Below are 14,136 nucleotides of genomic sequence, written 5' to 3' on the forward strand. Positions count from 1 at the left end.
GGAACTGGTTCCGGACGCCTGGTGTGTGGTGGTACCGCCCGCACCATAACGCACGCCACCCACCGCCAACAACTCGCTAGTCCTTCACTCGGCGCCGTGGCAGTTAACGGCTGCTTAAACTACCACTAGTGGCAGCGGCAGTGGCCACCGCGGCCGAGCTCGTGGTAATGCTGCTGCTGCGTGAGGTGGCACTGCGCGGCCTGTCGCGATGAGGCGCTCCTCCCGGGCCGCGGCTTCTGCGGCGGCGGCGGCGGCTCTTCTGGTGGTGATGGTGCTGCATTGGGCGGGCGGCGCGCGGGTGGAGGCGGCCACGGACGCCGAGCGAAGGATACTGCTCGAGTTCAAGGCCGCCATCACCTCGGACCCGCACGGGGTGCTCGCGTCCTGGACGCCCTCGGGGGACCCATGCTTGGACTTCGCGGGGGTCACCTGCGACACGTCCTCCGGAGCCGTGCAGCGGCTGCGCATCCACGGCGCCGGCATCGCGGGGACGCTCGCGCCCTCGCTCGCGCGGCTGCCGGCGCTCGAGTCCATCTCGCTCTTCGGGAACAGACTCACCGGCGGCGTCCCGCGGAGCTTCAGCGCGCTCGCCCCCACGCTCCACAAGCTCAACCTCAGCCGGAACGCGCTCTCCGGCGAGATCCCGCCGTTCCTTGGCGCGTTCCCGTGGCTCCGCCTGCTCGACCTCTCCTACAACGCCTTCTCCGGCGAGATCCCCGCCGCGCTGTTCGACCCCTGCCTCCGCCTCCGGTACCTCTCGCTCGCGCACAACGACCTCACCGGCCCCGTTCCGCCCGGCATTGCCAATTGCTCGCGGCTCGCCGGGTTCGACTTCTCCTACAACCGCCTATCCGGCGAGCTCCCGGACCGAGTCTGCGCGCCGCCGGAGATGAACTACATGTCCGTCCGAAGCAACTCGCTGTCCGGCGATATAGCCGGCAAGCTCAGCACTTGTGGCAGCATTGATCTCTTCGACGTCGGGAGCAACCAGTTCTCCGGAGCGGCACCCTTTGCCCTTCTCGGACTGGTAAACATCACCTACTTTAACGTCTCCTCCAATGCCTTCGACGGCGAAATCCCCAACATTGCAACGTGCGGCAGCAAATTCTCATATTTCGACGCGTCCGGGAACCGGCTCACGGGACCGGTGCCGGAGAGCGTGGTGAATTGCCGCAACCTGAGGGTTTTGGATTTGGGGGCGAATGCTCTTGCTGGAGATATACCACCTGTGATTGGGACACTGCGGTCGCTCTCCGTGCTCCGTCTCGCGGGCAATGCGGGCATTTCCGGTTCAGTCCCTCCCGAGCTTGGAGGAATTGAGATGCTTGTCACACTTGACCTCGCCGGCCTTGCTCTCACAGGAGAGATTCCGGGATCCCTGAGCCAGTGCCAGTTCTTGCTTGAGCTGTGAGTATTTGTTCGGTACTCACACGACTGTAATTCGTTTGTTGTTCAGTGTTTCCATGTACTGACTAGCTGAATTGAATCAATACAGGAACCTGTCCGGCAACAAACTGCAAGGAGCAATCCCAGGCACACTCAACAACCTGACTTACCTCAAGATGCTTGATCTCCACGGCAACCAGCTTGATGGGGGAATTCCGGCGACACTTGGGCAGCTCACAAATCTTGACCTTCTGGACGTTTCGCAGAATCAACTAACTGGGCCAATCCCACCAGACCTTGGGAACCTCTCTAACCTGAAACATTTTAATGTGTCCTTCAATGACCTCTCCGGCATGATCCCTTCTGCACCAGTTTTGCAGAATTTTGGTCCCTCTGCCTTCTGGGGCAACCCCCGTCTGTGCGGCTCTCCGTTGAACAATCTCTGTGGGGGGCACCGGAGGCTGAAACGATTGGGTGTGTCTGTTATAACTGTCATTGTTGCTGCGGCCCTCATACTTATCGGGGTATGTATTGTTTGTGCGATGAACATTAAGGCTTATACAAGAAGGGGTAAAGATGAGGAAGACGGGAAGGAAGAGGAGGAGGTTCTGGTGTCTGAGAGCACACCAATTGCATCTCCAGGCTCAAATGCGATCATCGGAAAATTGGTGCTTTTCAGCAAGAGCTTGCCTTCAAGGTATGAAGATTGGGAGGCAGGAACTAAGGCGCTACTTGACAAAGACTGCCTCGTTGGTGGAGGGTCAGTAGGCTCGGTGTACAAAGCCACCTTCGAAAATGGCCTATCCATTGCTGTGAAGAAATTGGTGACACTCGGGAGGTTGAGAGACCAGGATGAATTTGAGCATGAGATGGGCCAGCTTGGTAACCTCAGCCACCCCAATCTGGTTGCTTTCCAGGGTTACTATTGGTCATCCTCAATGCAATTGCTTCTGTCAGAATTTATGGCCAACGGGAGCTTGTATGACCACCTCCATGGGAACCGTCATGCTTTTTCTGAGAGCAGCAGCAGAGGTGGTGGAGGTGAGCTGTTTTGGGAACGGAGGTTCAGCATTGCGCTTGGAGCGGCACGAGCACTTGCTTACCTTCACCATGACTGCCGGCCACAGATCCTGCATCTCAACATCAAGTCCTCCAACATAATGTTAGATGGAAAATACGAGGCCAAGTTGTCTGATTATGGATTGTGTAAACTACTGCCGATTCTAGGAAGCATTGAATTGAGTAGAATTGACACCTCCATTGGGTATATTGCACCGGAGCTAGCATCTCAGAGCTTGAGATATAGCGACAAGAGCGATGTATTTAGCTTTGGGGTGGTTTTGCTTGAGATTGTGACTGGGCGGAAACCAGTAGACAGCCCTGGGGTGGCTACAGCGGTGGTTCTGCGTGATTATGTAAGAAAGGTATTGGAGGATGGAACTGCGTCGGGCTGCTTTGATCGGAGCCTTAGAGGACTTGTTGAAGCCGAATTGGTTCAAGTGCTTAAGTTAGGTCTGGTATGCACTTCCAACACACCATCAAGCCGACCTAGCATGGCAGAGGTGGTGCAGTTCTTGGAGTCTGTTAGAAGTAGTTCGTGATCTTCTGCTGTCAGGACATAGCAGCAGCATAGGAGGTTAACAGGAAGGGCATTTTCTGATTTTTCAACAGATGAAGATTACATTCTTTCTTATACTTTATTGTGTCCCCCAGTTTCTTCTGTAAATTGTATTTAGATTTGTTGCTGAATAAGTTATTGTTTTGGTCAAATTACCAAAACCCTGTTTAGAATTTTTTATCTTTGTGGTTTTTGTACCCTGTAGCTCTTTCTAATACGGAAAATGCAAATGCAAATGCAAAAACAATTTGTGTGATTTGAGGACCTTTTTCGTCATGGTCTGAGCTAAAGAGGAGTTGGTACTGTCTAATTGTGTTTCTAGCTTGCAGGTATAGCAAAGGAACAGCTGAACAAGAGCATTGTGATGCAGGTGCAGCTCATCTAACCCACAAGTTCTCCTACATATAACAGCAGGGCCTGCAAGTTATGCTGCAACTACACAAATTTCATTTCCAAACCAAATATCTCAAATGGAGGGGGAGTCTGAACTGCCTGAATTCAACCCTCGGGAACGCGTCAAGCAGCAGATTACAGTCCCGTTTCTCTGGGAGGTGAAACCTGGTGCGCCGAAAAGGGACTGGGTCATTTCCAAGCCTGTGCCATCGGTGTTTGCATGTCCATCCCCGACAAAGCTTGTTGCTAGTGTGCCATTCGAGTGGGAAGAAAAGCCTGGGAATCCTCTACAAGAAGCATCTCCCTTTCATGTGCTATCTGATCATGCTGGCTTTTCAGCATCTTCTCGCTCATTGAACCCTTTTGTGGTCGAAAGCGAGGAGGAATACTCGCTTGGTTTTGATCTACAAGCATTTGGTTTTCCAGACAATAACGACACTTCTGGTGCAGCAGCATGGATTGGTGGCTCCAGCCGTCGTGACGGTTGGTACTCATTTTCAGATACAGAAGATTACAGCAGCTCCAGTGGTGACACTTCAGCTCAAGAGTCTCAGTTTCCCCGAGCACCTTCAGAGAAAAGCTGGGAAGTGGCCAATGATGAGCATCGGCTGACCAAGTTTCAGTTTCCCCGGGAACCTTCAGACAAAAGCTGGGAGGTAGCCAATGACGATGATCAGCTGACCAATTCTTGGAGCCCTCCGAGGAGCACAGTGACGACACTGGAGGAGCTTATGATGCTAAGCCGGAGATTGAGGTGCGGACAAGGGTTGCAAGTTGATGTCACGAAGAAGGGCCTCTCCTCAATGGTAATGCTCTACAGTTTACATTCAGCTTTGTTCTATCTACATCAGTAAATCTGAAACACCTTTCATTCAATAATCAGAAGCAAGCTTGTGAATTTGTAAACTTGTAACTGTCATTCTTCTTCACTGCTTCAAATTATAGGTTAGTTAGCATTACTCATTTAAAAACCAAAAAAGTACCACATCGTGCAGCATAATCAGACAAATTCATATCATATCGTTATGTGAATGGGGCCCATTAGGTTTGCATTTGCCGTTAAGGCAACCCACGGATGCTTCCCCTCATTGGCACCGAAGATGTTTATAAATTGTCCAAGTTGTATGATGCAGACACCACAGCTGCTCCGTTAATGACAGTGCTTTGTCCCTCCTCTTGCTCTGGTGTTTCAGGAGCTCATCAAGAAGTTTTTAATCGTGTGTTCTTAGCTGCACGGCTCCGGGGTTGCTGCACATGGACAAACGGTAGAGTGCATGTCAAACCATAATGGAGGAAGCTTGGCGAAGTGGCGTGTTCGCAAATAGAAAGTCGAGCTGTCCGGTGACTGGTGTTGTACTGTTGCGTCGTGAAAGTTTGGACTTGTTTTTATTTTTTTGCACAAAAATTTGTAAGAAGTGTGAATCTTCTTATCTCTCTTTCCTGTCTTTTTATCCTCTCTCTTTCCTGTCTTATGGAGCAAGCAGGTATTGAACGTGGAACTAGTGAGTTTTTTCACGAGCAGCTTAAAAAAGCATATTGGATTTTGCTGATGAACACAGAGTAGACAAAGGAGGAGGTTTTCTGCATCAGAGCCAGAGCTAATCTCGAAAGAAAAGAAAAACGAGACTGTTTTGTGAAAAAAATTAATTCGCTAGAAGGAGGGCTCGAACCTCCGACCTTATGGTTAACAGCCATACGCTCTAGCCAACTGAGCTATTCCAGCTTTCGCCTTGAAGGCGCTCTATTTGATTAAAATTATAGAGTTATTCATTGGAATGCATGAGTATTAGTACCGAACAAAATTGTTGCCCGAACGGAAGAATTCAAATCACGCATCGCTGTCGCATATCTAGATTCCTGAACGCATCGTGGCCAAAGCTGCCTAGCAATAGTTACCAGAAGAAAAGGCCCAGCAGCACCCGCTGAAGCAAGACAATCATCCACAAAAACGTCAAATGCCATTACCTCAGGCCAGTTCCTCTCCAGCTAGCTCAAGACTTTAATAATTGTACACCAACTTTGGATCACGAGCTAGCATCAACCAGCACCCACAGACCAGAATCAGATGCACCGAAAGTAGTCGCAACCACCCCTCCAGGCGCTGTCCGATCGATACGACAAACGGCACGCGCCAAACGACGAAGGTTACAAGCTGTCCTCCAGAAAACAATGTTCACCACACAAATGGCAGAGCGAACAAAGTTAACCATCCTCGGAGAGTGTAATGACAAGCTGGATGTGTCGATAGTCAAGACGAGCAGAGCAGATACATAACATACAATTTTCCCACCATCTTCTGATGAGGAAACAGTACATTTGAGCACAATATACCAAAAATCCCTATTTCATCTAGCTTCCTAAATTGAGTTGGCACGAATGATACAAAACCAAGGCCCAACGCCTTGTATGAACAACTCCCTTGTATGCTACCTTGACATGTACAGTATGTACAACTCAAATTTTGAATCAATTAATCCTGGCCATCACTTCATGTTTCCATATTGCCGCAAAAGGAATTGGTGTAATTGTTTCTAAAATTTGTCCACGGCATGCTCAAAGAATCAACGCACAAATTAATCACCGTCAGTCAAAAGAATGTCCAAGCTACGCAATGTTAAAGTGATCGGTTGTGAGCTTCAAGCATGGTTGCTTTATCCTGTAAAGGCAGCTGAAATATGATCAGATATGGAATTACCAAGAACATGAATACAAGATTGAGCATATGGGGCTGGCTCTGCTACTAAAAGATTTATATGTATAAAAAATAACAGTCATTTGAATTTAGCATCCCAGTTTTCATTAAAAAGAAGAAAGCAATGAACAAAGTAAACAATAAACCAACCTACAAGGTACTTCAATTCATGCCAAAAAAAAAACACACACACACACACACAAATGTGAAAGTTACAATTATCTTCAATTAGTAATTTGTCTTGGACGTTTCTTCATAACCTAACCTATCTAGTCCTAGATCATGAAATTTGAACACATGCTAACCCCTACAATGTTGCCACAGTCAGCAAAGAAGGTAACAAAGCATACCTCATTCTGCATACTGTTTTCCATGGGGAACCAACGCATAAGGATGCCAAGGTGCATTACCACAGGAATTAATTTGAAAATGAGAGGAGTCGTTACCTGCAGCAATGAACAAAAAAGTGAGAAATGTATAACTAAAAACTAAGTCCCATAATAAGGCAAAAGGTACTTACTAAGCTAAGGGCAGTTGTTCCCAGTAATAGCAGATACATTTTCCCCTGCAAAACAAAAAAAAAGTAAGAAATTTTCATCATGCATGGCAGCCTAGAGTTGCTAAATTCTAAATATGAAAATATGTATGAAAGAAAACACATGAATGAAATGAGAATAATTCACCCCAACAAGATGAAGATGGGAGGCACGGCTCAAGAGCACAAAAGCAAACTCTCCTATCTGAGCTAAGGATAGCCCAACCTTGGTCAGATAAGAAAGAAAGTGAGAATACAGTTCATGTTTGCAGAAATACTGATGGAGAACCACTTAGGGAGAGATACTTACAACAAAAGCTGTTCTGATGCTGTATCCAAATGCCTTTATGACAACTGTTACAACTATACTCTTAACTATTATAACCAGTATAACAGCTGCAAGTAATATGTCAACATGATTCCACAAGAACTTAATATGTATGAGCATTCCAATGCTTGCAAGGAAGAGTGCTGCAAATAAGTTGCGAATTGCTTCCACCTTAAATAAGAAAAGAAATAACAAGTTAATTAGTTGAGAGACTAAAATGAAATGTCATTCAATTATTAAAATGTGTAAAACTGAGACCAGTTTAAACATAAGTAAACTGATAACCATAAGTGTGATCTTTCCAAAGCAGTCTAACACTTAAATAAAGGCAAATTGCATATTTGCCACTACTTCGAACTGTTATGGATTTGCCATTATGAAAACCCGACTTGCAAATTTGCCAATAAAACTGAGCTGTATCCCTTCCGTTTGCCACTGGTTTGTCCTTCTGTTTGGAACTGTTATATTTGAGGTGCAAAAACAATTCATCAAATAAAAAAGGAAAATAAAAGTCACATGCAAGGACCAAATTGCCCATACCCCTGTATTCCTTCTCCAACCGAACTGACCTCGCTCGGGCGCTCGTCCCGAACTCCCCTCGTTCTCTCTCGAATTCCTCAGCCATGAACCTTAGATCCCCAAATCCCCCCTCTCCTCTCCCTAATCCACTGCAAATAACCTCAAATCGGTCACAATAGAGTGGGTGAAGGGACCTGTGGTGATGGATTAGTGCCGGGTGGAGCCGTGGTTGATGGGATTGGTGCTTTAGGCAGGCGGTGGCATATGTGAAGGGAGCTAATGTGAAACTTAATGCTGATAGAGATAGGTCAAGGTCCATCCTCAGAACAAGGGAGCAATGATCCATCCACTGCACATGGTCCAGCACCTAGGTCAAGGTCCAAGAAAAGCTCTACTAGTGGATCATCTAGTGGCATTGCAAATGAGGTGACAGCAAAGCCGCCAAGAGGAAAGGGGAGGGGGAAGAAAGGTTCTGTTTCTGCATCCATTTGATGTGTCATGGAGCCTCAGTACTCATCTTTTGGGAGCATTATGATGTAATCTTGTCAACCTGTGGCCTATTTTGTGACTTGTGATGTGATGAGTACTCGTAATGTCATATGTAGTGATGTCAGGTTGAACAAGATGATGTGAACCTTTAATAGTTGTTCTGTAATAATGCTTTTGTTGTATCAGGCTGAACTAAGTGATGTGCACCCTCAAAATGTATTGCTATCATCATGTTGGTTAATGTGTGTTGTGTTTTATTCCATGTTTCAACCTATTTTGCATGATGATAATGTTATTTTTGCTTCCTGTATCATGAGAAAGTGTGCTGACTGGGTTAGAATGTTTCCAGGGGCATTCTTGTCCAATTTCTTGTGAAAACACCATGTTAGACGGTGTTAGTCAAAGGCATCAGTCCAATGGCAGGTTTGTTGAGATTCAACCGATTGTAATGGCAAATTTGAGTTCTTTTTAATGGCAAATCTGCAATAACGGTTCGAAGCAGTGGCAAATATGCAATTGGCCCCTTAAATAAAGGAAGAAACAAAAAGGAAAACAGTTGACTCCCAGTAAAGTGAAATAGTTGCATAAAAGTATAAGGTCAGCGGAATGCAGAATACCACCTGCTCCAAAGTATGATGAGCAAAATCTGTGGTGGATATCATAACGCCAGCAAGAAATGACCCCAGTTCAAGACTCAATCCAGAATAATCACTGCACTGGCAAATTAAAAAACATAACATCAGTCTATGTACATAAATAATGTTGCATACTTGTACGATGCGGATGGAACTTGTAAGTAAACCAGTAGTAACGACAAGTCGACAACAAATGCAATAGCCAAGGAAAGAAAAGAAATCAATTATACTAGCAGTTACCCCTCTCATGTCAGACTCACCATAAACTAGCATGGGCTTATCTCCTCAGTTGTCCCATGTATTTTTTTCTTTCGAAAGACCTGGAACTAGTCCAGCTTATGAATTAATAAGAAGAGGAGAGTTACAAAACTGGCACTAGCTGCTGGAGAAATTGAGGAGCCAGCAAGGTTGTGAAACCAATGTGCCACATTGTCAGTTGGCTGCCAAGAGTCTGGTGCGAGATTCCCACAACGGACCCAAGAGCTGATTGTATTCGTTGTCCCATGTATAACAAATTGATTAGTTCATACAGGAAAAAAACTAATTACTTGCCCTCACAATGCTGGGATTTTTGTTCAAATCATGCCTTAGTTGTCTTAATGTCAACTATGAACAACAACCGAAGTTGCTGATGCCAACATGAAAATAGCAGATACTCGGAGTGAAGTAACCATAGCCATCTATAATTCTCCGGGAAAACATTATTATACATACGCTATACCAGTGCATAGACAAGCACTTGACGCTACTGGCATTTGTCGCATTGCACTGATATGCCCATAAAGTAACACCAGAGCAAGTAACAGAATATGCTTTAAGAAATGAAGCCGAATAACTTTACCCAGGCTAGCAGCAAGCAAAAAGCGACGGCGGCCAACTGATAAAGTTCATTTGTCTGCATATTTTAAAAGAACATTAAGAAGTGAGGGGGAGAAAAAACAAATGTACATCAGAAAATGTTCAGCAGAAAAACATTAATTATATCATATTATCATGTGAAGAACATATATGACGTTCAGCCAAGTGCTTTTTAGATTTTAATAAGACAAAAACCAAGTTTTGCACAGCATAAAGGATGTGCATATCATGTGACAAGCTGGGTGGAGTGGACAAGGTGCTTGTGCAAAATATTATCTATAGTAACCTTTTCTGCCACAAAAAAAAGACACCCACACTGCCTCATGTGCACAACTGCACACACGCTCAAGTAATATGAGTAAAAAAGCAACGCGGCACCAAGCTGTCAGAACCATGAATAAGGATCTATGCGAAGAAAAGCCAAACTCAGAGCCAGAACAAAAGAGGAACAACCCGATTGATCTAACCTGTGAAGATAACTGAACCATCAGTTTCAAGAATCGAGGAACAACCGACCAAGTCATCATATATGTAACAGCAATAAATATGGACAGCACAAGCAACCTGCACATGACAAACATTCCACATTTGACATTCCTCAAGACACTAAAAATCTAACACATATGTTTATGACATGATAATTTAGATTTTTGTGATTGTCTATTCCGATAATATTCTTACAGTTTCACCATTGACATCACTCCTCCAAAAATGCCACTTGCACCACCGAGAACAGGAAGGAGAGCAAACAGCAGGCCAACTGCACAATCCTGGAGTAAAAGAAACGCAAATATCATAACTGAATCTTAACTGAGAACAGTCATACAACACTAGCCCACAGAACCTGCTTTCCATCAAGGGAGCTTCCCAAGCAAGTACAGTACCATTTCTTTCACCACTTAAATACTAAGCAAATGTTAACTTGGTCATGTCTTGCAAAGGTTGGTAAATATGTCTTGTGCACCATATATTTTTTCTTTAAGCTCCGCCACTGGTTAAGGCACAACAGATAGAACAATCTCATATCCATATAAGGAGGTCTACCCTGCTGCTGAGTTAACGATCCCTACTGATTATGCTTTTTACCGAACAAAATTGCTCTACATGTTTTCCAACTTTTGAGTAACTTTTTTCTAGATCACAACTACAGAAGAGTAAATATATGAATGAATTGGATGGGTGTTCACACCTGAAGTATAAGTGTTCCAATTGTTACTTGACCATGAAGCGTGTTTGTACTACCTTTTTCCACTAAAAACTTGGAAACCTGGGAGAATTGTAGCAGATCAAAGATCCTCATTAGCCAAAATAATACTTAACTAAAATGTGAATGACAATTTGCCAGACTGTTCATATAATTGGACCATGCCCAAAGTAGACCACCTTCTCCAATCTCCAGCTCAAATGTCCATCCCAACCAAAATGTAATTGTAAATGGGCAATTAAAAAGTATTTAAATGATAGCCATCTTGAACAAATGTACTTACCACTGCAGTAGATGACATTGACAAGAAGGCACCAACAAACACTCCTTCAGATGATTTAGCACCACACAACTGGAAAAGTTGCAAAATTACTTTTTAGGCGAGTGCTTTTTCTATTACAGGGTAATATGCATTGAAGAAAGTCAATTAAGAGATTGCTGGGTGCACAGTACCGCTGCAGTTAGGCCACACAAGAACATGAACAAAGCAATCTGAAGCAGACCACCAAGTACAGCAACAGGGCCAACCACTTTCAACTGCCGGAAATGACAGACACAGTAAGGAAACCTTTTGACGTGTATATTTGTCAAAATTACGTTGGGAAGAGAAAATATTAGACTGAAGACCACCATCACTGGATTTCTTGAGTACCTTAGTCAGTGAAAACTCAAGACCAAGAGCAAAAAGAAGAAACACTACACCAAATTGTGCAAAAGTCTCCACCTGTAGTTGAACACAATAGTTCTGATAAGTATGCGACTTCAATTAAATGCATAGCTTAAGAGACTAAATGGAATTAATCTTCTGATAAGTATAATTTAAGATGAAAGAAGAGGTTTGGACCATACTTATTTTAGATCAACCTAATAACAAGCCTTGAGTACATAAAAGATGTTATTTCAAATGTCTATGCCAACCCTTTGGTGGCCGTATTTAGTTAAACAAAAATTGCTTAGATTAAATTATAGCAAAATGAAATTACATCAGAGAAGGGGGGAAATAGGGGGGGGGGGGGGGGCAAGGAAAGAAGTGCAATTTATAACCTTTTAGAGATCACGTTACCTGCACCATTTCGCTGATCAAGTTCAACCCACCAGGTCCAACAAGAGAACCAGCAAGTAGGTAGCCAACAATAACCTGGAAAAATAACAATAAATCATGCCTACCGAGGAGGTAAGAAATTTCGCACTAAAATATCTCAGAATTACTGACCGGCTGCCCCATACAAGAGAACATGATACCACCACCAGTAGCTGAAACAATTATAACCACCAGATCTTTAATCAATCTGCAATTACAAATTCATATATAATGGGTCATAGGTCCTCAGCAGATAGCATATGCCACATACAGGTGAAGGTATGAAAAGAAAAGGCTGACCGTAAATCTAATTGAAGTGCCGGGTACTTTGTTTTACGATTCGACATCACAAAAACATTATCCTGCACAAAGTTAATGCTTTCAGTTACTGATAACTGAACCAGCCACAGAATGTTTTGAAAGCAGGAAATAAATTGAAGATTATTGAGTGAATTTGCACACCTCTTTATCTATCACAGTTTCCATGTCATCAGAATTCTCGTCCTGACCTCCGAACATATCACCTATTTGGAAAGGTTTTGGGGAACTGCACAAGAACGCTGTTTAAATCAGAAACTTGGTACGGTAGGATGCTACAGAAAGAACCATGCTAGCAGATGATTTTGCTCATATTCTACCCATACTTTGGCTGCTGTGAATCATTCTTCTTCTTGTCATGTGAAATAACAGCTACAGTCTCCAGAACAGCCTGAACAAAAACAAAGATAAAATTTTCTTTATCTAGTAAACTAACCTAACAGAAAACAAATCAAGCAGCTAAAAAGGAAAACTATATAGACTTCTAACTCCGTATTGAAGAAAAAAGTATATGGTGAGCAGCTTGTTTCCCACAATGCCAAAGTTAAATGCTAAGAGTAAGCCTGATGGGGAATCCTAGTAATTTCAGTACAAGCAAGCAGATGTATACCACAATAACATCATGGGAGACTGGGAATGATTTTCATACGATAAGTTACTTCAGCAGAACTGCAAACTTACAAAGTGTGTCTCATAAGCATGAAAACATAACTCAGAGGCATCATTCAATGGACACCCACATCCATACGACAACAGAGCAAATGCCTCCGAACTATCGTGATACGATTAGGCTGAAGTTCTTATGATTAGCAAGGGCATTGGCTATGTATATGCATGCTTGTAGAAAGGGAAATATTTTGTAATTGAAGCTCTTTCCTTCGCTGTTGGTTTACTTTCCAACCAACCACTGCAGGTTTAAGAAATTTTTCTCATTTAGGCTCTTCACTTTACTATTGTCACCTATTCACCAAGCAAATTTTAATTATCCAACGACTCAGCTTTTCCAAAGCAACTCCTTTCCACGTCCATTCGCTCAAATTACCCACTTCCATCTCTTGAAGGTAACAATCTGATGCAATAGTAGATGTGCATGAGGTTTCTTCACAGCTTTTGCACTTTTCCAAATGATTAATATTACTAAGTGTAAATGTTATACAGAAGTTTTTTTGGTCCTGTCGATCGGCAGTATAACTTACAAACGAACTACTTTTGGAAAACATGATCGGAGAACAGAACACAACATGCACGCGAGAGGAAAGTCACACCTACTTGATGATCTGATATGCTGTTGTTGAAACTACTCTTGTCAGGAGCTGCAAAAGGATGAACAAAACAACAATCATCATCCAAAAAAGTGCAGAATGCAAATTTGTAACCGACAGCAATTCAAACCATTACACTATGAACACAAACATATCAGAGCATAGCAAATGCTAAACCCCAAAACTGCGAGAAATTCGTGGACAAGTCATTGCCGTCCAACTCAACTCGCTCCTTGCACCTCTACTGGAAGATGGGGATACTCTCCCCTCGAACCCCAATGTCTGGCGGGTCAATGCAGATCCAGAGTCGTACCGTCAGGTGTGTCGCTGTCGGAGAACTCCTTGTCGAGCACGCGGCCGAACATTTCGGCGATGCTGCCCTCCCCGGAGGCGTTGCGCGTGCCGTTGGTCACTAGGTTCCCGTAGAACTTCTCCCGCGTCTCCTTGTCGGGCCTCGCTGCCGCCGGCGCGAGGAAGAGTGAGAGGGCGAGGAAGGCGACCGCGAAGCGCCGACGAGGCGAGGGCCCCCCGGCTGCGGGAGCCATCGGACCGGGGGCGGCGGCGAGCGAGGCAGGAGGAGGAGGAGGCAGCGGCGTCGGCGGGAGAGGGAGGGCGAGAGATTTGCGGGTGGCGCGTCGGGGTCGGGGATTTATTTTGCCGCGGACACAGGGAGATAGGTTGGTCTGGTTGGCGTGGTGGAGTCGTCGTCCCTCCCGGCACGAGGCTACTCAGGCGACGGGAGGAAGGGAGAGGCGTCGCTGCTGCGTGGCGTGACGGCTGTCCCCGGCTGTTATGCCTGGCTCCCCGCCCCGCCCCTG

At 44.8% G+C, this 14,136-nt stretch overlaps 3 protein-coding genes and 1 non-coding gene across 5 annotated transcripts; 2 read left to right on the forward strand and 2 right to left on the reverse strand.

Annotated features, from left to right (window-relative positions):
• On the forward strand, positions 1-3,251 carry LOC133911482 (probable LRR receptor-like serine/threonine-protein kinase At1g12460). The gene is made up of 2 exons (XM_062353737.1): positions 1-1,407; positions 1,496-3,251. Exons 1-2 carry the CDS (start codon positions 209-211, stop codon positions 2,985-2,987), a joined length of 2,691 nt encoding a protein of 896 aa, XP_062209721.1. The 5' UTR covers positions 1-208; the 3' UTR covers positions 2,988-3,251.
• Positions 3,252-3,387: 136 nt separating this feature from the next.
• LOC133911483 (uncharacterized) lies at positions 3,388-4,934 on the forward strand. Its single transcript, XM_062353738.1, has 2 exons — positions 3,388-4,203; positions 4,591-4,934. The coding sequence occupies exons 1-2, from the start codon at positions 3,475-3,477 to the stop codon at positions 4,624-4,626; spliced, it is 765 nt and encodes a 254-aa protein (XP_062209722.1). The 5' UTR covers positions 3,388-3,474; the 3' UTR covers positions 4,627-4,934.
• Positions 4,935-5,046: 112 nt separating this feature from the next.
• Positions 5,047-5,120, reverse strand: TRNAN-GUU (transfer RNA asparagine (anticodon GUU)). The gene has a single exon. It is a non-coding gene; the product is annotated as a tRNA-Asn (tRNA).
• Positions 5,121-5,621: 501 nt separating this feature from the next.
• LOC133911484 (K(+) efflux antiporter 5-like) lies at positions 5,622-14,136 on the reverse strand. Of its 2 annotated transcripts, none has more exons than XM_062353739.1 (20): positions 13,632-14,136; positions 13,326-13,369; positions 12,383-12,447; positions 12,201-12,285; positions 12,039-12,100; positions 11,871-11,946; positions 11,721-11,795; positions 11,310-11,381; positions 11,111-11,194; positions 10,941-11,009; positions 10,643-10,720; positions 10,135-10,223; positions 9,921-10,017; positions 9,437-9,490; positions 8,581-8,676; positions 6,935-7,123; positions 6,773-6,850; positions 6,610-6,654; positions 6,440-6,535; positions 5,622-6,065 (listed from the first exon to the last, which is right to left on the reverse strand). In XM_062353739.1, exons 1-20 carry the CDS (start codon positions 13,861-13,863, stop codon positions 6,012-6,014), a joined length of 1,740 nt encoding a protein of 579 aa, XP_062209723.1. In that variant the 5' UTR covers positions 13,864-14,136; the 3' UTR covers positions 5,622-6,011. The 2 variants fall into 2 exon arrangements, with proteins under 2 accessions (XP_062209723.1, XP_062209724.1); XM_062353740.1 differs by having other exon boundaries at positions 5,622-6,053; positions 13,632-14,135.

Source organism: Phragmites australis, chromosome 3, assembly GCF_958298935.1.
Source record: "Phragmites australis chromosome 3, lpPhrAust1.1, whole genome shotgun sequence".
NCBI lineage: Eukaryota > Viridiplantae > Streptophyta > Magnoliopsida > Poales > Poaceae > Phragmites > Phragmites australis.

Bases quoted from the DNA above. Each gene is read 5' to 3' on its own strand.
- LOC133911482 (XM_062353737.1), top strand. From the start codon at position 209: ATGAGGCGCTCCTCCCGGGCCGCGGCTTCTGCGGCGGCGGCGGCGGCT. The intron at 1,408-1,495 runs GTGAGTATTTGT...GAATCAATACAG, and splicing joins TGCCAGTTCTTGCTTGAGCT to GAACCTGTCCGGCAACAAAC.
- LOC133911484 (XM_062353739.1), bottom strand. From the start codon at position 13,863: ATGGCTCCCGCAGCCGGGGGGCCCTCGCCTCGTCGGCGCTTCGCGGTC. The intron at 11,796-11,870 runs GTCAGTAATTCT...TTATTTTTCCAG, and splicing joins TCTCTTGTATGGGGCAGCCG to GTTATTGTTGGCTACCTACT. The intron at 10,018-10,134 runs GTAAGAATATTA...TGTCATGTGCAG, and splicing joins GTGATGTCAATGGTGAAACT to GTTGCTTGTGCTGTCCATAT.
- LOC133911483 (XM_062353738.1), top strand. From the start codon at position 3,475: ATGGAGGGGGAGTCTGAACTGCCTGAATTCAACCCTCGGGAACGCGTC. The intron at 4,204-4,590 runs GTAATGCTCTAC...CTGGTGTTTCAG, and splicing joins AGAAGGGCCTCTCCTCAATG to GAGCTCATCAAGAAGTTTTT.